Source organism: Cottoperca gobio, chromosome 2 (assembly GCF_900634415.1).
Source record: "Cottoperca gobio chromosome 2, fCotGob3.1, whole genome shotgun sequence".
Classification (NCBI taxonomy): domain Eukaryota; kingdom Metazoa; phylum Chordata; class Actinopteri; order Perciformes; family Bovichtidae; genus Cottoperca; species Cottoperca gobio.
In genome coordinates, this window is record NC_041356.1 from 1192700 (window position 1) to 1214283 (window position 21584).

Here is a 21584-nt window from a genome sequence, read left to right on the forward strand (position 1 = left end):
ATGAACAAAATCAAAGTTCAGAAAGAAAGTTAATTTGTGCTTTAGAGTGACGAGAGAAGACTTGGCAGAATTAGTCTCAACGAAAACTAAAACTGTGCCAAATGGCAACAGCTTAGACTTGAAGCCGACCAAAGGAGGTTAACCGAAAAACCAAGTGGACTGGAGTCGCTCTAATGTTCCACTCCTGCTGCTGGGTCAAGTGCGACACCTGGAAGTAAAATTCGGTACACTGGTCTAGTATTTGGATTAATATTACACCGGCCCAACTATAATGTGTACCTTTTGCACGTTATTTGAAAGGCACTGTTTTTTTCACATTGCCTTTATTTGGGTTCACCTTTTCGTTATGTTTGTGGCAACAACGCCCCTGGAAATTATTTGAAAAGCTTTGAAATCCATCTCGTGTCTGCACTATAGATAGTGTGCAAACACGTGACAAAACTGTGTGACGTATGTGTGCAACGCCATGTTGGATGATATACAAATCAACACCGATTGAATATCCGGATATTGTGAACTACCTTGTGCTACAAACGTTGTGGGCAACCAACGCACAAATGAAGGCATACAAGCGCTTAGATGCTTATAATGTCTTTGTTTCTGGCTGGGTTGGTAGTCTTCTTACCAAACCAGTGAAAGATGACAGGGTGCTCGTCCATGCCCGTGTAAATCACTCTCAAAGAGCTCGAGATACACCGCTCAAGCCGGGGTTTGTGAGTGAGAAGAGCGGCGATGTTATCCTCGCACACTGTGATTTTGTGGTGGGATTAAGCGAAGCATGTTCTCACATTGGTGCTTTGCTTTTCGCAAGTGAAGTAGTCTCAAGAATAAGCCAAACAAAAACAACAAGAAACAAAAGAAAAGAGCAAATGGCTGCCATCACATGTAAAGAAAGTGCCTTATTTACCAGTCAGCGATATGGAGAAGTAAGGTCTTACAGTGTTCGGGTATATCATAAGCACAAATGTTTAACGTAAACATTGAAAACATAGCTTTAGCATGAGCTCTTACCAGATATAAAGTGGACGCCACACATACGGGTGAATTGTGCTTTTTCTTCTGTTAAATCCTTACGATTTATGTTGCTAAACCACAGCTTACAGCGTTCGGTAGACAGCAATTCATCCCTCTTTTGTGGATCGTTGTTTTTGATGATTTTAGGAAATCTAAAGAACCGTTTCTCTGGGTCACGAGTAGCGTTATTACCACAATTATACACTGCGCACACGATTGGCATTTTCTTTCAATCTTAGACGTTTAAATACAAAGAGAATTACGAAGTGTTGCAGCAACTCCCATGCGAATGGGCGCCGTCTTGGTTGTGTATATCATCCAACATGGCTGATTTACGGGTTGGAACGTAAGCGTGACGTCTCATGCACACGATCTATTGTCAGGAACATGTGTTTGTCCCTCGCTTACTAAGTGAGTGGAGAGTTTTCTCCATTGGAAATGCTCTTTCAAGATTGCCTTTCTTTCTTTTTGAATAGGTCCTCGGGAGGCTTTTTTCCAGCATGGCGTGCACAGGTTGCGTTAATTAAATTAATTATATCATTAGGAGTTATTTTTATATACTTCTGCCAAGTACTGAAAAAAAGTGATAATAACAAATAATTCAAAGCCATATCTTTGCTACAAGTATGATGTTGAAAAGGGTATTAAAATGCATTATATCATACATATAAAATCCATATAAAACTGGGAAAGTTAGAACACCGGCTGGTTTCAGCGGCTCTCTGGGCAAAATATAATGAAGCTGTAATGTGTAGTTTGCTGTGTGCTCTGTAGCTGATGGGCATTTACAGGCGACAAGAGTGACAGGAACCAGGATGGTCAACAGCTTTTGGTCCCTTGGTCCACTTCCAGTTAGTCTCGCCGTGCTGCGACGCCCTCCAAACAGTGATTGCACTCATATGCTTTGATTTGCTAATTATTTTAGAAATTATTCACTGAGGTTTTACTGAAAATGCTTGATGAAGGAATTGATAAGATGTGGATGCTTTATGCTTATTTGGTTAAAAAAACGTACCTCCTCTTTGATTGGCAACTGTCCCATTTTTCTTCTATGTTAAGGATAGAAAAAAATGTAATTACATTTTTTCCACTACATTTCTTCTCTAAATCACATGTCCTGTGTTCTCCTTGGAGTAAAAACCATCAGAAAGGGGGGGAAATGTATACTTTTTTGGGTTAATGGTTGTACTTATCAGCGCATTAACTCGTCCGTTATGAGGGAACATCCCCACAATACTCCACAATAACAAATATTTTTTAAATAATGAAAGAAAAACGTAAATACACATTTTAAAAAGCACTTTAACATGATTACATTTCTTTGATTTGCTACTTTAGATGGACTTCATTTGACAAAGTAGCTTCATTTTCTCAAATAAAAAAGCTTCTAATATGTTTAGTCAGGGACAAGTTAATGCAAAGCTTTTTACAATGCATTTTATTTTTATTTTACAGCAACCGATGGAGCCCCCCAACAAAGAAAACGTAGCCAGGGACGTCATGGTGCATTCAGTTAGGTTTAGAAAATGCAAATGACCAATGATCTGTTGATCTTTACGAATAAAGACTCCATAGTCTAACAATGGCGTGGCCTTCAGTGCTGGAAAAAAAGGATCGGTTGGATCGTTACCATAAAGTCAAATGGAAACAAGTTTTTTCGAGAATCGTGACACCCCGAGTCATAGCTTTTTGTAATTAACATAATGGTGGATTTAAACTTGCTTCCTAGTGCACTAATTACCTGGGAGCCCTTCAGATAAATCTTTGATTTTGTCTCTGGGTTTTTTTTTCCAAAAGAGAAGAAATGCAGAGCCTTGTCAAAGTGCTGAGAGCTCGCTCAGTCCTAGCTGCTTTGTACTATCACTGATAAGAGTTCTGTTGAGCAAGAGTGCTGTAAAATGAAAATAAAAAGAAGCACAGAATGGTTCTGTACCGCTATCAGGCTGAAGGCTCCTCGGTAATGGCTTGCTTTCTGCACTCCCCTGTTTGTGTGAGTACTTGTGGAGTGGGTGTGGGAAGCTCTTTACCCACCCACGTCCTGCAGCAGCCGCCATGTACAAGACTCAATGTATGTCCTGTAAAAAGCAGTGTGTTGTAATGTAACCTGGAGTGGTAAGTGTCCAGGCTGGCCGGGTTCTTTTAGGAAGCAGCGGGACAGTGCGCATGGCCTCTGGGAAGGATAGTGAAACACATTAATGCTTGTGTCTGGCTGAGATCTTTGACAGTTCCGTGCTAAATTTAGTCTGAGCTCTTGAGTAAATGGTAGATTAAAAAAGTGCAGGAGAGGGATAAGCTCACAATCCTGTGTTGGTGCACATTCGGCAGCTTTTTGCAAATGATTCAGTATCTCAAAAAAAAAGGTTATTGTACTAAGTAGGGGCGGAACATAAATCAGTGGACAGCAGTCCTAGATGTGTAATATAAATTGTATTTGTGCCTGTTTTATGTGCGTTTCTCTTCTACAATAACCAATATTGTTGGGGTTTTTCCATTGGCCTGGGTCTGTGCACATTATCTGTGCCACGCCAAGCTGCGATGACAGCAGGGGGATAGCTGCACCATGTGTCCCACAGGACATATGAAGCTTCTTACTTGAGCGCCTTGATGTCCCTGGTGAACCAGTCACGTCTCGGTGAATAGACCCAATATTCGCTGAAACTCTTCACACAGGCCGTTATCTCGTCTTATTAGCAAGAGATCTCACATTCCTCATGATGATGGACAAGAGTTACAGCTTATATCTCCTCTTTTTTGCCAGTCGCTTAAACCCCCGCTGTGCTGACATCACCTGGGATCTCCAGCTTTGCTCTGGATACCGTAGCCGGTCTTAGGGCTTGGAGTTGTTCCCTTGTCCCTCCATAGCAAGCACTCACATAGTTTTCAGACATAGTTTTTAACCCTTTTCCCAAACACCAGATGTGCAAAAATAATTGGTGCACCGTGCAAGATGGTAATCTACCGCTTGCTAAACTAAACAAACTACATTCATAAAAACCGCAGAAGATCAAACGTGTGCTTCTCTTGACGAGCTACTGCCTGAGACGCCGCCGAATCTTACGGTGTGCTATATATGTTGGCAATCAGTTTTGCGTTGCACTTTGGTAGCTTTTAAGTATACACCACAATATTTAACTACAGTAGTTTCTTTCTTCGCAAACATACTATACAAAGCTCTCCATCTTTTCAAGCTACCAGACTTTCGATACCACAACAGTAGACGTCAACACTTCTATGTCGTATATAGAACAACACTTGTAGTTCATGGTAAGGCGTCAAGTCGAAACATGTTGGTCTTACAATAAAGTTGCTCTTTATACTACATTTTTCTGGAGTTTTGAGAATTTAGCTGAAGTTGTCCCAGAAATCCCCAGTCTGCTTTTACAATATCATTAAAAATTTGCCCCGTCTTTGATTTATAGCTGTTGTCTCATGAAAATGTCCAAAAAGGCCATCAACTTCCAAAATATACCATTGTTCACTATATACTGCACTATCCATTTACCCAACAGGGTTTTGAAAGGTTTTCATCAGACCGGGCATTTTGAAAAGAATACGCACTACATTAGTCCAGGCAGCACTATGTCTCCAAGCTATTTTTTAATGGATTCTTGAAAAACAATGGGAGCCGAGTGTGTTAGGAGGTGAGGTGAAGCTGCAGGAAAAACACACCACAGTGGCTTCAGACTGTATGTGAAAATCACCCGAAGTGGAGTTATGAATTGTTCACGAAAATGAAAATGCAAGGCTTGCTCTACATCGCTAGCTCGGTACATGGATCAAACAGTACTTTGTAGATGAAGATAATGTACTGCATTCCATATTGCTCTCACATTATTTCCTATTATTGCAAAGAGACAAATGTGTGAGGAGCGATGGAGAAAAGAGCCATAATAATGTACAGTCTTAGCTCAGCGGGGAGTGACATGTCTATCCCGGTTAGAGCTCCCCTCGCTGCCCATCATCTTTATATCCCCCGAGTTGGCCTTTTCAGAAATCTGGTGTAATGTCAAAATATCCTGCCAGCTGAGGATCAGGGAGGGATTTATAGTTTCACTGCTTCTCAAGTGGGTTGACAGATTAAGCGATGCCTATTCTTTGTCATCTGATTTGAACTTGAAAGGGGGAAATCCACTACCGCCCTGCACTGAGCATGCTCAAATGACTGTATTGTCACAGCCTTTTTTAGATTCCTGCTGGATCCATTGGCCGAGTGTCTGCAGCAGCCCAAAAGCTCTTTTCACTTGTGTGCATAAAGAGAGAAAAGAGGCCATGTGGATATAGATTAAGTGTGGTTGCTGCAGGCTGACTGGGGAGGTGGCATGCAGCTGTATAGTGAAGATGTTTCCGCAATACCACGGCCACCTTGTCTCTATTTTTTTTTAATTGTCGACAAATGCCCGACCACAGGCTCTACCAACAGCTTAATGTTTCAGCAGCAGTCGTGATTTATGCCAAGCTCCCAAACTTAAAAATATATTTTTGCAGTTTATGTGCAGTGTTGGGAGCGAGCTGTTAAATTAAAATACTTTTTGCAGCACTCTACAGCGCAAAGATGAAACGAGGTAAACCGAGATATAAAAATGGCTCTAAACGCATTTTCTGAGCCACTGCAGTTCAGTTTTATTTACTTGCATCTTGATGCCAAACACATCAAGTGATTATGTAATTTGCAGGGTGTAAAGTCAGCACTTCTGCTTTATGTGTGCGAGCCTACAGCCCAAATCTGTGCCACAGTCTGCCTGCAGTGTTGTGGGAAATTTCTATTTTTCTGTTATTTTTCAAGGTTTTGCAAATCACTTGAGCAAGAAAGCAGACATTTTTTTGCCTCCTTTATGCATGGTTCCCACAGTTGGATAACTGCATTGATATAACACTAATGGTAATTTCACTGCTATAAAAAAAGTTTAATAATTTTACTCCACAACACAGGTGTATAGAAGATTTAAAATGCTTAAATAAGAACAAATCACATAAATTAAGTGATTGCATTGCACACATTTTTCATTTTTTTTGTATGCTTTTTTTATGTATAGATAATGAAATGATTTTAAATATTTATGAAATTAGAATCCAGCTTGCTAGCCGACAGGAAACAGTTTTAATGTGAAAGGCGAAGCAACATTAAGCCCCCCCGCCCAAGTTGTGATTGGACAGTTGAGTTGTTGGGTCGGATTTAAAACAATTCATCCAGGTATTAGAGACAAAAAGCTGACTAATTATCTTTTCAACAGATGTTTTTCTAATTTAATTATGGGACACTATATGCATACATAAAAAGAAAATGCATAACACTGTAATTAACTTAATTTTATTGTTTAATTTGTTGGAATTTAGGCATTTTAAATCTTCCACACTGGAGATTTAGCTGCAGCAAAAAAATTTGTTTGAAAGAGTTCTGTATAGAGAAAAGGTTCTGCCGTTCTCTTCAATTGAAAAAGAATTTCTTCTGCAACAATCAATAACAATAGAAACCATAACCGGGCAAAGTAACCTGGGGCCCAGACCTGCAGAGTCCTCAAGATGTGAGAAGTTCACTGTGTGTCAGTTAGATAAATTGTACATTTTTATTATCAACCGAAAGGTATAACCGGGAGCCTTGTGTCCAAATCTAGTCCTTGTTCCTTGTGTTTTAGCACTTTTTGGTTTAATAATGAAGTATCATAACCACACATCACAAAACAGTAATTACTGGAATTAGACAACTGCGTCCAAGACTGTGTACTGTTTTTGTCAAGTTTAACACGACATTTAGTGTACAAAAGGAAAGTGGAGAAGGACATAATGTTGCTTCATTTTACCGTACTCAGTTTGAGGGGGTGGAAAATTGAGCTCGGCATTCATTTGCTTTTAGTGCATTTGGAAGATTATTTTAGAGCTAGCATCCAGCGACCATTATAGGAACTTCAGTTTAGGGCACTTCAGCTCAGCGCACCATGACAAGGTTTGTCATAAAGGATTAATTAATGGATGAAATCAGTAAATTCTAACTTCAAACAATGACTGTCATACCACAAAGTGCACGTAAGTAATGTGTCGCTGACTTCCGCAGGTGATTTCTTAAATGCTTGTTTTCTGAGATAATTGTAATTGTATTTCTACCAGGAAGTGTACAGTACCCATAATACATTTGCCCTAAAAGTAAAGTTGGGTGCTTTCAGTCCAGTCGCATCAAGTGTCCTGCAATTATTACTAGTTTCATAGAAAACAATTTTACAAGCAGCAGTGAGTTTGGAGACCTTTTTTTGCCCCGAGTTTGGAGACCTTTTTTTGCCCTGAGTGTTGTCTTTCAGGAGTAGGAGAAAGAGGTGCAATTATGATATTTTCCCCAATAAAACATTACAATTGAGCTCTTGAAAAGCCATTCTCGATCACTATATTACTATACATAAGTGCAGTAATTTAACATCCGATCACACTGTTCCGAGTAAACGGGGGAAATTAGTACTTTTTATGCTAATACATTTTGAGTTATTAGAAGAAGAAAAAAATCCCCATAGAGTTGGTTTGGTGCTAAATTCATAAGATTAACATACAACCAATAATTACTTTAGAACAGTATATGTCACGATAACAGGCTCATGTATCATCATTTATATGTAACATGAATTTATATTAAGGTCCATTCAGGTGCATTTTATTCATAACTTTGCACCTGTATGACGGTTAATGATCGGTTAGCGAGGGTCGGCTATCTGTCAAGAGAAAATATTGATTTTACAAGGCTTTTTAAGTTTTTTTTATCTGTGTTCTGATTTAAATGTGGTGTGTGTGTGTGTATGAACCGCGAGCAGATGTGGATGTTCACGCTCGGCCTAGTTACACTGACATGGCACTAGCCCGTGTTTGTGCAGCTTGCCCCTCTCATTGAGCAGCGATATTGTGCAAACACACCATGCCGGCTGTGCTGCCACATTATGTGCCTGTTGAGACCTATTCGCCACCATTTGTTGATCAGTGAATGCTACAGCACACACACGGAGGTGGGAGCACAATGATGATACATTGTGAACACTGTAGAGCTCAAGGACTATTGGGCGGCGTGGCTAATGAGCACCTTTTTTTTTTTTTTTGCTTTTGCAGAAACTGTCGTTTATATCGTGTCCACTTAATTTCAGCGCTTATTGTAATAAAGCCTGTATTATATCTCCCGTGTGATGCACTCCACGGTTTTGTCGAAGCGCCTGTATGAACGGAATCGCGTATTTCCTCTGAGTTTGCAGACTTTAACACTGAACTGCGAGGAAAACTTTGTGGGGTGTTGTAAAAAAATAAGAGCATCTTTCAAAGAAGGATTCAACAGTTTGGGAAATACACTTTGAGAAGATTATTATTAATCTCGTGAAATACGAAGTCAGGACATGGTTAACCTAGTTTAGCATTAAGAAGCTAACTATGTTCCATGGAATGTAGCTGAGGGTGTGTGTGTGTGTGTGTGTGTGTGTGTGTGATTTAATTGGAGATCTCTCAGTGAACAGATTATGCTTTTACGTTTAAAGCCACAACATTATCTCATGTCAAACTGCCATTATACACGTACAGGTCATCAGCTAACACCACTCCTGCTGCCCATTCTTGGCCAACACTGAGACTGAACCTGCCAGTCAAAATTAGCAACACCCTAATATGTGTTTTTTGAGCACTGTTGTAGCTAAAATGTTGCCATTAGATTAGCTTGTTTTGCTGCCGTTCATCTTTATTTGGAAAGCCACCAACTGGCTGGAGATTTGTATATCACAGCATAAACTCACCACCACCAAAAAACATCTCTTGACAGCTACACTTAAATCATTTAATGTCATAGTGATAGTGACTGATTTTCGAAAGGTACAGTTCTGACAAAAGTAATACTTCCACACTGATCCCAGACCAGAAATACAACCATATAGACAATTTAGTTCTTGGTTGGATCCTTATCCCTGTACTGTGCAGTGTATATATAGCAATACCCAAATCCCCCAAATAACAGAAAGAACAGCTCTACATCTTTTCATGGAAAATATATTGGGTTTAATTCGTCCAGATATTTGCCTTAACATTGATACAGTGAAGGTCAATGGAATTTAGTTCTATGCCACTCCTCACTATTTTTCAGACTGCCAAGCTCCCAAAAAAACTCCGGAGCAGGAAAAGTGCGTTGTGCTACTATGACATCCCTATCTTACTGCGTTGCGTATTAAAGTTATTAATTCAACATTTTTAATATTGCTTTCTTTTTTTCTTTGATATATTTGAAAACTAGTTAGCATATTATTCATCCCGTTTCCAGTCTTTATGCTAAGCACCGCAGCAACAAAAGAAAAATTGGATAAGGATGAAGCGACACCTAAAATAGTAGCAGCTATGCTCAGTATACGAGAAGGGTAACGATATATAGATAAAATCAAAGGATAGACTTTACTTTTACTTTCTTTCTATTTAATATATGTAAACGATGTATTTCATATGGCCTATATACTTGGAAGTTGCAGTGTTACTGTAATTTTGACTGTGAGAATGAATGGCGTCAGAAATGATTTTGACATTTGAACATACAGTCTGACTTCATCCACTGTCGTTACAGTTATTGAGTGTGCATCACATCAGCTTATCAATTACTGTTGGCCTCCTTATAAAGACACTTCCTCACACCCCCAACATTAAGTGAGAATCTTTTTTATTATTTGGGCTAAATTTTATTTGTATTTTTTTCGTCAAAAAAAAATGTTTCCCCTTTATTCTACTTTTCTCCCTCAACAATAGGGGCCAACTCAAACACGCAAGGCGCAGATTTCAACAGTAATGATGGTGGCGGTGATGAAGGTATTTTTCTATCTTTTCCCCCCTTTCTGACCAAAAACATTAAAGCCTGACACTTGTGCATGACAGCAAACCTGCAGACCTTTTTTTTTTTTATAAAGTCTGTTTCTTTTGACCCCTATTCCTCCCCCGCTCTTTTTTTACTCTCCTTCTAGGGCTTCTGAGTGCACTTGTCAGCTATTCATTTTTATATCAACCTCTTTTCCTCTTTGGAGTCATGTAAATCAGAGGATCTTGTCTCAGGTGAGAGGGCACCTCGAAACAGGAAGGAGGTCCTCGTATTCCTTTACTCACCTTTCGTTGCCAATTGAAATGTGATCAGAATTCAGCTCTGCATGTTACAGTGCCTCCTCTGATGAATTAAAATTATAAAACGACCATGTCCCCCCTTCCTCCCTTCAATATTTCCTTGCATTGCTCGGTGAAGCATGAGCACTAACCCATGTTGTTTTGACAGTGGAAATTTGTACATCGGTTGCTCGAATAAAATAAAAACTTCCACGCCACGTCTTTTTACTTTTAACACCTCGCTCCTCTGCATGATAATAATGAACTGTGTTGGGTAATCTGTGGGGACTGGCAGGAAGACGTAGGAGATGTTTCAGTTAAAGGGCACCATTTGTCTTCGGGGGGGCGGGGGAGACGTGCGAGTGGCAGAAGAAAAAGCAGTGACATTTCTGAATAACATGGGCGTTTTTTTACGGAAGTTGCTCTGTACGTTCTTCTACAGTTAGCATTAGCAACTCTTATATATAAAAGTGGTAGCATCAATGTACCGGATACTTCTGGTTATTATGCAGATATATTTTTAGACTAATCATACGAAAATAATCTGTGACCAAATTAAATAAAAAAAAATGTATTCATGCCAGTCATTCATTTGCCTATGTACATTGGGAGATATACCATTAAAACCCAGTCTAGTTGATTGCTGTTTTTTTTAAGGTTTTATTTCAAAATGTCCTACACAGTGAGTGTTTTATTTAATTTCATTACAAACTCTGCTATAAAATAATTATTGGATTTCTTCACTGTTATAATGTACAGGTCGTATGATTCTTTATTTCATATAGTGATATGTATTCATTTTATGTTGAACCCTTTGGTTCTCCATAAAAATGGAGCCATGGTTGTTTTTTTATATTCTAAATAGCAACTTTGCCGAAGTAACATAACATGCCTTTTCTATATTTGAATTAAAGTAGAGTAGAGAACATAACAATTACAGAAAAAAACAGTTGATAGATATCATATCTAATTTCTCATCATGCTTGAAGCAAAGATGAGAGATGAAGTGAAAGATAAGTGCGGTTTGATGTCTATTTATTGAATTAACTAAAGTTGCAAATTTGGGAGGCAAGTTTATTTATGCAGCAGCATTCAGACACTTTTATAGCAATACATTAAACATAAGAAATTAGTTATTTTTAATTGCATTTAAAAGGCAACAAAAACAAGCAAATAAATAGTTAAAATTAAGAAAATGATCTCCCTCTGAAGAGCAAATAACATTGGGAAAAAGAAACTAAAATAAACAGCTTTCATGTATTGAATGTAATATATTTATATAATAAGTTGAATTATAAAGACGGAACAGAAAGTTGTGGTTTTATGTTCATTAAACATGAGATTCTTTGAAGGATTGACAAATAATTCACGTGTGCGTTTCGCTGAATTTATCTCAGAATTCTACTGATCTTTTTGTTACTTCATTACTGAGTGTTACTATGCAGCATCACATTATCATTTGTGTTCTGCACGTCTCTGAACTGCATCACCCTCAGCTCCAAGCCCATTTGGCTTCTACTGAAGACGATAATCTTCTCCCAATTTCGTTAAAGGCTCAGTACGAATAAAGACGTATGTATCAAGACTCCTGAGAAAAATATCTGGATTCAAGCTGCTAAATGCTTCACTAGTCTCTAACTGTCTGTATGGGGTTGCTGGAAACAAGGTCAATGAGAGCAGAGCAAACCAAAACAACAAGCTAAAGGAGGCTTAAAGGCTCCGTAAATGCTGAGGGGAACTGCAGAGTTGGTGATCATTCTCCGTGGATTTGTCCCTCCTGAGCGACACCTTTCACATAACGCAATATTGGTTAGTGTAGCTTTAAGAATTTGTTTCTGCACTTTCTGATGCAAAGCAGGAAGAGTGCGCAATTGTTTCGTGCAAAAGCGACCAAAGTTGTTAGCGCTTCTGGCAATGGCAAAAGTGGAACGAGGGAAAAGTTGATGTCAGGGGAGTAGGAGGAAGCTACAGGATTGATGGGAAATGTTGTATATTTGGTTTACAAAGTGATTTCTTTTAAGAAACCACACTTGATATAGTCTTGCTTTTTTAGCAGGATATTCAAAAAGCGTGAATTTCCTCTTGAGGTTTCATCACGCCGGTTAGAAAACACCGCCATACATTTGATTGGCACCAAACAGATGTAGCATAGTTTAACTGAAATTAGAAGAGCCAGATCTTTGGGAGGTGTGTGAAGGAAACCCTATGCTTTTGATTATAGGCAGACAGGTTCCTGCTCAGACTTGCTCAGGTTTAGTGTCATTGAAGCAAAAGGACAGTATCAGCTTTTTTTTACGATCTGCTGTGCCACATTAAAAAAAGATTTCTTTATGGTGAAAGGTCTGGATAAAGAGCATCTTCAGGCACTACTTTGGCTTAACGGTGTTTTCAGGAGAGCGCGCAGGATCGATGCACTCTGACTATTTGAACATCTGCAGTGGCAATGAATTACTCGTGTGGATCCCCTGTGGTCCCACCTACACCTCGGCGGCTGCTGCAGAGAAGGCTTGCAGCACTGCAGACAAAGCTCGCTCAGACTCTCCCACATCACCGGCTCTTTACCGTTCATGACCTTTTGTCACAAGTGCTCGTCTTAAGAGTTCCATACGAATCAAATGCACCCTCAATAATAATTAAACCAATTATGTACCCGGAAACAAGCGTTGAGTGCATCACAGAAAAAAGCTTTTTGAGATTTTACTGTAATTACTTTCCCCTTTTGAAAAGAGACTGCTGAAAGAATGTTATGAGTTCAAAAGCAAAGGGGTTCACTATAATTCCCATAACTGGACATATTAAAAACATGAAAGGCACATATATGCCGAGTTGTACAAGTTCACACTTTACAAGTACAAGCTCAAAGTTCAGTTCACACAAATTAAAATGAACAAGTTCACATTCGTTTGTTCTGTTTTTTCTTTTAAACTTGTCGACGCTATGCTGTTTAATTATTCTTTCAGACCTATTTTTAGGTCCCACACCACCAGCCCAAAGACTTTTGAAGGGTTTACACCTCTTAACATATATATATATATATATATATATATATATATATTTATTACGTCTCATTAAGAGTATACATTTACTACATTTATTTTTAGTTTATTCATTCACTGTCTACCACTAATTTATATTATTTACATTTATTATTTAAATTATATTTATATTTATAATCTAGCCCTATATTTTTAGATCAACATTTTACTTTCCTTTTTTTATATTAGGCCTACATTTGTTATGAGCATTGTTGAGCTGAGCCTGATATTCAGGATTTGCATTACCAACGATCGCTTAGTCGTAATTGAGTGCTGGCTCGACCCTCCCTACTAGCTCCAAAACACTTGCTAGCTGCTCTTTTAGCGTATATTTATTTTATTTGTAGCATTAATGTACATACTGTACACCACATATATCCATATGTAGCGTGATTGGCTGTGTTTCTGTTATGTTTGCATATATATATATATATATATATATATACTGTATACACCTGCAATCGCTATCAAGATCCAATTCCCAACAGACATTGCAGTTTAATGATAATACAGTGTTAAGGCCGATTGCGATTTTTTGTGTGGGATTGCAGTTATCCATGTGACAAAGTATAAATAGGCAGAGAGGAAAAGAAAAACAATTTTTTCAGCTACAGATCCTGACTGACGAGGTGCTGAGACATTCCTCAAAACTTGTAACGCATTTAAACATGACAGAGAAACCCTGTCCCAGTCTGTCAGTGTAAATGCACTTCAGTGACCACCGACTCTCTGAAGACACTACTAATTTCACTGTAACTGCGTGTTTCTGTGAGTGTTGATCTTTGTGAATTGGACAGTTTTTTGCAATGAGGATAATTTGCATAAAAACAAAAAAAGAGGCCAATTGTGCGCCCAATGTCTGCATATGACTTAAATCTGTGCAAATAGCACAGGAGCAACCCCTTTGTGAAGACCTGATACATATATCCCCTATAGGGAACGTAAATATAGTCCATTACTTCGCCTATGTTCGTAAACGGCCACATTCTAGATTTTATTTTACTTTGACAATATACTCACCATAGTGTTACTGACAGTTTGCCTTTCTGTGACCCTGGAGAGAGTAGGCTGGCATGTCAGTAGAACTGTATAGAGCAGAAGCAGCTGTCTGTGGAGAGTATGCGGGGACAGACAGAGGTGATGGCACTGATAGCGGTGAAGGCAGAGGCAAGCTCCGTTAACTGCCATTTGTATTCGTCTGGCTAACAGCAGAAAACGCTGAAAGCAATGGAACATTCAGACAGACCCCCTCGAACAAGCACCCTCGCCACCGCAAATACCTTCCAACCCTCCCCACCCCCACCCCCGTCCCCTCACCCATATAAAGATGAGTAATGTGTGCAACGCCGCGCAGCCAGCGGAGGAATATATTATCCCCAGCCCGGGTGGCAGTGATGAATGTCCGGGACGAACTCGCTGCACAGTCACCCAGGCAGCTCCAGAGGCCCGAGAGAGCCACGGAGAGCGAGAGACGCACAGATAGCGAGAGGGGAGAAAGATAGAAGAGCACTCGTAGCAGTTTGATTTCTTTAGTTTTAAGTGCACTCCACGCTGACAGGATAGGGGACGCGGTGCCCCAAGGCTAGCCTCTCCTTCCCCAACACATACCACACGGCTTTAAATCTGCACAACATCTCTCTGTTTGATCAAAGTGCCCTGAGTGGACCCCCCCCCCTCTCTCCCTTCGTCTGACTTCTGCCTCCATCGCTGCACTACACCAAAAGAGATGAGAAGTAACAGTCAATTTGCCTGTTTGTTTGATGGAGAGCCAGTCGAATAGTTTTGTCTGAGCCCACAGAGGCCTGCAGCGACCATCAGATGCGTATCAGTTAGAGACTATGACAATTTAATGGCCGCGCTCTTGTTTTATGTGCATCTGCCTCTTCAAGGTTGTTTTCCGCCGCCCACACTGTTCCACCGGGCCTCTTCTAATGTGGAACTGAATGACAAACAGGAACTTATTGACACCAGCCGGCCGTCCTGCCTCTGTAATTAGCAGGCTTGTATTTAACCGGAGTGAATGTGTCCGGGTCTGTCCGAGACGTCGACCCTAGCTCCTCCTCAGGTTCACTGTTTACACCCGCCAGCCCCCCCTGCTCCTGTTTGTTTGCAGGATTAGCAACCCACTCAGAGCACAGCGGAGATTAATAACCTGTCACTGTGGGTTGCTTTCGACTCTTTGGCTCACTGTTTTCTTTTGCGGAGGAGGAGAATGATACACTCCTGCCCTGCGCCTCCCTGGCTCTGCTGCTGCTTTCTGCCAAGCCATCTGAGGTGCAACACATACAGTATACTGTATACCATGCAGTAATGTTACTTTAACATCATCCTCCGTTGCACATGGCAGACCAGAGCCCGACCCGGACCCATGCAGACCAGAGAAATGCGGGACCAAATTCGCAAGTCGTCAAAACAAAACCTTCTGTTTACCTAATGTAACGTCTTCTCGGAAGAAGAAAAAACATCCCTCATTAATACCAAGTTGTGTTGCATCTAGCATGATCAAGATAACTTCCGAGTAGCATCTGTTAGCATCTGACCTCTGCTCTTTGAATACACACAACACGTTCTGAATTATATTTATGTTAATTAGCTCAAATATTATTTTATTTCAACATGAATGAGTCTAATATTTGACTCAAAATTATGAAATGAATTTAAACAGTATAACTGACTCTGATGGCAGCCACACTATGGAAACTGTATGAGGAACCAGTGATTGGCGTGAGCGAGCAGCCGTCCTCCTTAACATAATTGCACGGCACAGACTGAAGCTCTTTAGAGGTTTTCCTACCATTCAGCAGCACAATAAGTGGCAGGCTCTGCTTTAAATGGCATAGACAACTTCAAATAACATTCATGAGCCTGAGCATACACCTCAATTGGAATAAAAGCTGGTGTTCATATAATAATAGGTCAGCATGAACAAATACAAGGCTAGTAAAGAGTCAACTCTGTGCAAAGAACATTTCCACAGCAGTTTCTCTTTATATTTAGTTTGAGCACGGTTAAGCTACTTCCTATAGCTGACGTTTAACATGAAAAGCCAAAGAGTATAATGCATTTATTTACTGGCAGGATTAGGGTTAGATATTCTCAATGACTCCCAGCACCAAGTGCCCTGGTTATCGTATGTAAAAGGGGAGGGAAAACACATCAAAATAGAGGCTATTGGTGAATGAAAACTATAATTACGGTAAACACATCCGCGAAGTGATGAGTATGACGTGACTGTTGTTGAACAGGAGAGATTTACTGTTAATTTGCATTACGTAAAAATAGACTCCTCTAATATAAGCCTGTTTCAAATAAAGGCCCAGTTTTGACGGTAAACACAAAATCGTGGCTTTACATCTCTCAGCAGCACACTAGCTGGCCAGCTCCCCTCTCAATTTGATATTTTCCTCAGCAGATGCTCTCATCCCGAATGACATTTGAGAGACGTCCAAGCAGCCTGGTCGGCAGGATAATGGGTTCTTTCAGCTGTTGGTTCCTGGCAGCTGAAGCTTACTCTAGTGCAGGAGATCTGAGAGATGCTGGGCTATGTGAGGACAATAATGAGACTCGCATTTTTTTTTCATTGGGTTAAAATGAAGTAAAATGTGTTCGCAGACTGCCTGGTTTTAAGTGAAGTGCGCCCAGAGGACTTGATGTTGAAATCATCTAAGGGCTCCTGATGATGAACATGCTGCTGGATGATTTATAGTCAACCCTGGCTGGTGGGAGTATTTATATCTTCTCCTTCCATCTTCTTTAATGCAAAGGACCAACTCTTAATGTATAATCAACACCTACACATGTACTAATCACCCAGCTTAATCACAACCGGAGAGCATCATAAACAAGGTATTTATCTGGTCTAATTGCAGCATTCCCTGCACATTACACAGAGAACAAATGGAGCAGGCAGGAGGGGAGACAGATGTAGACGGTGCAGGGTTGGCCATGGAAAATCATATCAGAGTCTCCATCTATCCCTTTTACGTGCTGTAAAATGATCAGTGCCAAATTAGGAAAGGTCAAACTATTTTCCTCGCTTCGTAGGCACTGATACTGTGTCTGCTTGTTGATTACAGCATCGAGAATGAATGTTGTCCATGTTTCCTACGTGACACGAGTGGTGGAAGACATGTTTTATCTTTTAATGAAAAGCCACCACTTGTGGAAGTTTTATGATATTGTAATATATTTAAAAATAAATTCTACGAAGAATGAGATGGATTGTATTAAATTGTACCCTTTGTGTTCCTTTCAGCCTAGATTTCTGCTTTTTCTGGATCTGTGCATAGGTGTTTTGTGTCGCCAAACATTGTCGAGATAAAATCACAAATAAATCAGCTTGACTGATACATAGAGGGATAGCTTATCGTAAACTATATTGTCATTGTATGTCGTATGTCGGCCAATGAAAAACAAATGCCTGTAGAGAGAATGTAAAATAGACATTTGAGGTCATTCATTACATAGTTTGTCCAACAGTGACACATTCATTTTCACACTGTAAAAATGATCCTTAACCCTTGTGTATTTATGTGATGTAAAGTTTGTGTACTGCGTTTATTCGTCCAGTGCCACCATTAAGCCAAACATCAGCAATTACCTACACAACTTTTTATTTTCAATTTCTTCTTTGCAGATATCCACGACGAGAACGGGTTAAAGCCGGTCATGGTTTACATCCACGGAGGCTCCTACATGGAGGGAACCGGCAACATGATTGACGGCAGCATCCTGGCCAGCTATGGGAACGTCATCGTCATCACAATCAACTACCGGCTTGGTGTTCTTGGTGAGTCCACCAATCAGGGATTTTAATTAGTTTGGAGAAGGCTGAATGAGTCATAAATTGAGTTATTGATTTATTGATTGATTTAATGACAAATTGGTTCCCACTGGCTGATGTGTGTGTGGGGAATCTGTGGTGGACGGCATGCAGGGAGAAACCTTCTTAAGCTTTCTTTGATTACATTTTTAAATATTTGATGCCTTCAATTAAACTGGAAACATGGTATAGAGTGAATATATACTGAATCAGGTTAATATACACACACACTTGTTTGATATGGTATTCTCGCTCTTGATTGCATTTTTTGTCTCGGTGCCAATCAGCTGCTCATGGCAGTATAGGTGATAGTTTGCATTTTCCCGCATCCTTTCGCTTTATTTCAAATCATTGTATTCAAATGCAGCCTCAAATGATCCCCAAAGCACAAACTTAGCACATGCAATTTAGTTGCAGACACACATTTTTAGCCTTTCCAATTACTTTAATCACTGTGCAGCATCAAACACCTCATAAATTCCACGCTGGGAAAATGGATCTGTTGTGATCTGAGCCGGTATCTACAGCACAGTGCTGTGCATCTTATTTTGTTCCCTCGGTAAGATGAAAGTAATTTCTGGCTCACACAGGGATACTTTATCTTGCCTTTAACGGTTTGGGTTCTGAATGTCTGTTGCCCGAGAAAATGTCTAGAGTCTGAGAAGAGGTCTGATAACATCTAACATTTTGAAGGAAATAGTTTTTTGAAACTCCAACTGGAGCGATGCTGTGGCCATTTCCCTCTTCTGTTCAAGTTGAACCAGTGCTTGTGAAAATGGTGGCTGAAAAACATTTTAAAATGTTTCTCAGAAATATTTTTGCCTAATTATAACTGTCACATCTAAATTAGGCAGAAAACAAACATGTGAACCTGTTCTACAAATTGCCTTAATGATGACTGCAAGTGAAGTTCATCCCTCAGGGACGGAGTTACTTAGCCTGCATCAGAGTTGAGTTAATTTGAATGTACTGCTGTAAGGAACATCTTGTCTGAAAGGTAAAGTAAGTGCGAGTCCTCACATAAAGCTTGAATAATCGTTAAACACGCCTCAGTGGCTTATCTTTTTCGGAACATAATCAGGATATGATCCTGGTGTCCTGCTCGCATATTCCAGTTTCTCATAAACGGGATAAGAACTTAGCTTCTGAAAACGGAAATTATGTTTACATGCGCAAACTTCTTATACTGTCTTAAACTTAATGACCCGATCTTAAACGGGTTATTATTATCACTGGAGTTTGGCATGAGCTTGGAACTGTGTTCCAAAGAGTGTTCTCACGTTCTCCTCTGGTAACATGTGAGATTTCACAGATTGAACATGCGAAAAATGAAGAACTCAAACATGAAGCATTTACAACCTCCGAACGAAAAGACAAAATAAGTCGGTCGTTCGTGCCTCAAACAAACATTTCCCATCGGCAGGATGACATCATTTGTCCGCGCCTTCCAAATCTGAAATACGTCACTGTGAAAAATCTGTGTAATCTTGTAAGAAACACTTGTTTGTCGGTAGGAAATGAGAAACAGACTAATTTGCCGAAACAACTAACGCCGTCGTTTGTCTTGATTTTAAGCGCCGCTGCTTTTCCAACATTTTGCTAGAGCACTAAACATGAGTGCAGCTCCGAAGACAATATGGACTGGAGTCATGCTATTAAGTGTCTAAGAAAATGCCACTACTCCTTAAGTCAGGGGTCGGGAACCTATGGCTCTTTCGATAACATTTAGCAGCGGATTTGTTTTTAGTTCTCCCCTCTCCTTTCCTCCGCTGTGTGTGTGTGAGTGTGTGCGTGTGTGTGTGTGTGTGTAGGGGGCGGAGCCCCGCCCGTCGCGAGACTGCGCAAAGCAAGCAGTAGACCGGGGGGGGGGGGGGGGGGTCAAACTCATTCACAGAGGGCCAACATTAAAAACTGGGACTACGTCGAGGGCCAAACACGGTCCACATTTATTGCACAGGGTACACATAAAGTGCAAAAAGATATGGAACATATTTAAGTCAACTGCAGACGGATTGCTGAGCAGTTCAATTAAAATATCTGAGTTGCAAAGTCGGCAAATGCTCTCAGTTGATGAGCAGAATGCTGTCGGGAACACAGAGGTGGAGATGTTTGTCAGTGTTTGGAAACACTGTAGTGACCAAAGTTTCCTTCTGCATCAGAGTCTCCCACAGGCAGGTTCGGCATCACACATGTCTGTGATCACACGGCCCTGAAGCTGCAGGTTTAACAGTGAGATGCTTCGTTATGTCGCACAAACAGTCCCGCTCACATCGTCCCAGAGATCTGTGGTGTCTTTCCCTTTGCTTTCCAAAAACTTTCATTTCATTCACATATTTAGATTATTCCTCAAATGTATTTTCCCGTAGTTGTGCCATGCATTGATTTAATTACCAAAACTGGCGGGCCAGTTATGACGGACATATGACATTTTCTCGCGGGCCGGATATAATTGCCTTGAGTTTGACACCCGTGCAGTAAACACTGAAACGTGCACATAAATGAGATAAATAACGTAAGCGTTTAGTTTATTTAATAAAAGAGCTCCTGTTCAATGCAACACTGATACCTCTATTAGTACTCGGAGACGTATTATTCTTAAAAAATGCACGCATAAAGTTGCATTCAAATTTATATAGCTCTCAAGGAAATACATAAAAAAAATATTTGGCTTTTATGGCTCTCCCAGCCAAAAAGGTTCCCGACCCCTGCCTTAAGTAAATATAATGTTCGGGACATTTATTTTACTGAAAAATAAAATAAAATTATGTATCCGCTTCACACTGAGTACATTTATGTTCACAGTACTGATGTGGTTCATTATTGAAGTGAGCTACAGTACATCCTTATGCTCATGCTACCACTGCTCTGCTCTGCTTACCGTTTGTTATAAGGCCGAGCTGTCTGCACCAGGCACTATATTTAGTTGCCTGAGAGCCGGGGGGAAAAGGTGTTCTGGAAAAGTGTGCACCGCAGAGAGGAAAAAAAGAGATGAAGAGAGAGAGAGAGAGAATGCAGATGAGGATACAGATAGAGACAGGAAGGCGAGTGGAACAGGAACAGGAGAGAAAAACCAGAGTGACAATGTAGAAATTGTGATCTTGTTAGGCTGCATATTTTGATGTAAAAACACATCCATACCCAAATCACAAAGTGCATGTGGCTGTGACAGAAAAGAGGGTTCCGTCTCCACTAATTGACACACAGTAGGTTCACCCCGTGTGCTCATATTAAAGTCTTGTGTCGCTGCAGTCACTGGGGGGGGAAGCCTTCTGTGCGCGGAAAAGTGACAACACTTAATACAGTAAGCCAACACAGCATTGAGCAGTGTGGGTGCAAACAGAACTGGACTCATTGCTGTTGCTTTCTGGTCCCTTTGGTATCATTAAGCTTAATAAAACAGCTTTCAACCTAGAAGTGTCTGTCCCTTGATCCTTTTTGTTAATTTAGTGGCTAAAGGCCTAATAATTCTTACTAATAATTCCAGTTTATTCCACCTTGGGTCTATATTTATGCCTCCACGTCGGCGACATTCAAGGCCGGAGGCATAATGTTTTCATTCTGGCCCGGGAATTTCATTACATCTGGCACAAACGTCCACTTAGACTCAAGGATGAACTGATTAGAATTTG

At 40.2% G+C, this 21584-nt stretch overlaps 1 protein-coding gene across 3 annotated transcripts in view; it reads left to right on the plus strand.

Annotated features, from left to right (window-relative positions):
• nlgn4xa (neuroligin 4 X-linked a) overlaps positions 1 to 21584 on the plus strand; it is an 85397-nt gene that overhangs the window by 13928 nt on the left and 49885 nt on the right. For 2 of the 3 annotated variants that reach the window (XM_029447308.1, XM_029447317.1), the window contains exon 3: positions 17770 to 17922. In XM_029447308.1, the coding sequence (XP_029303168.1) occupies positions 17770 to 17922 (153 nt within the window). Of the gene's footprint in view, positions 1 to 9753; positions 9814 to 17769; positions 17923 to 21584 lie in introns of all 3 variants that reach the window. The other variant, XM_029447324.1, reaches the window with a different exon arrangement.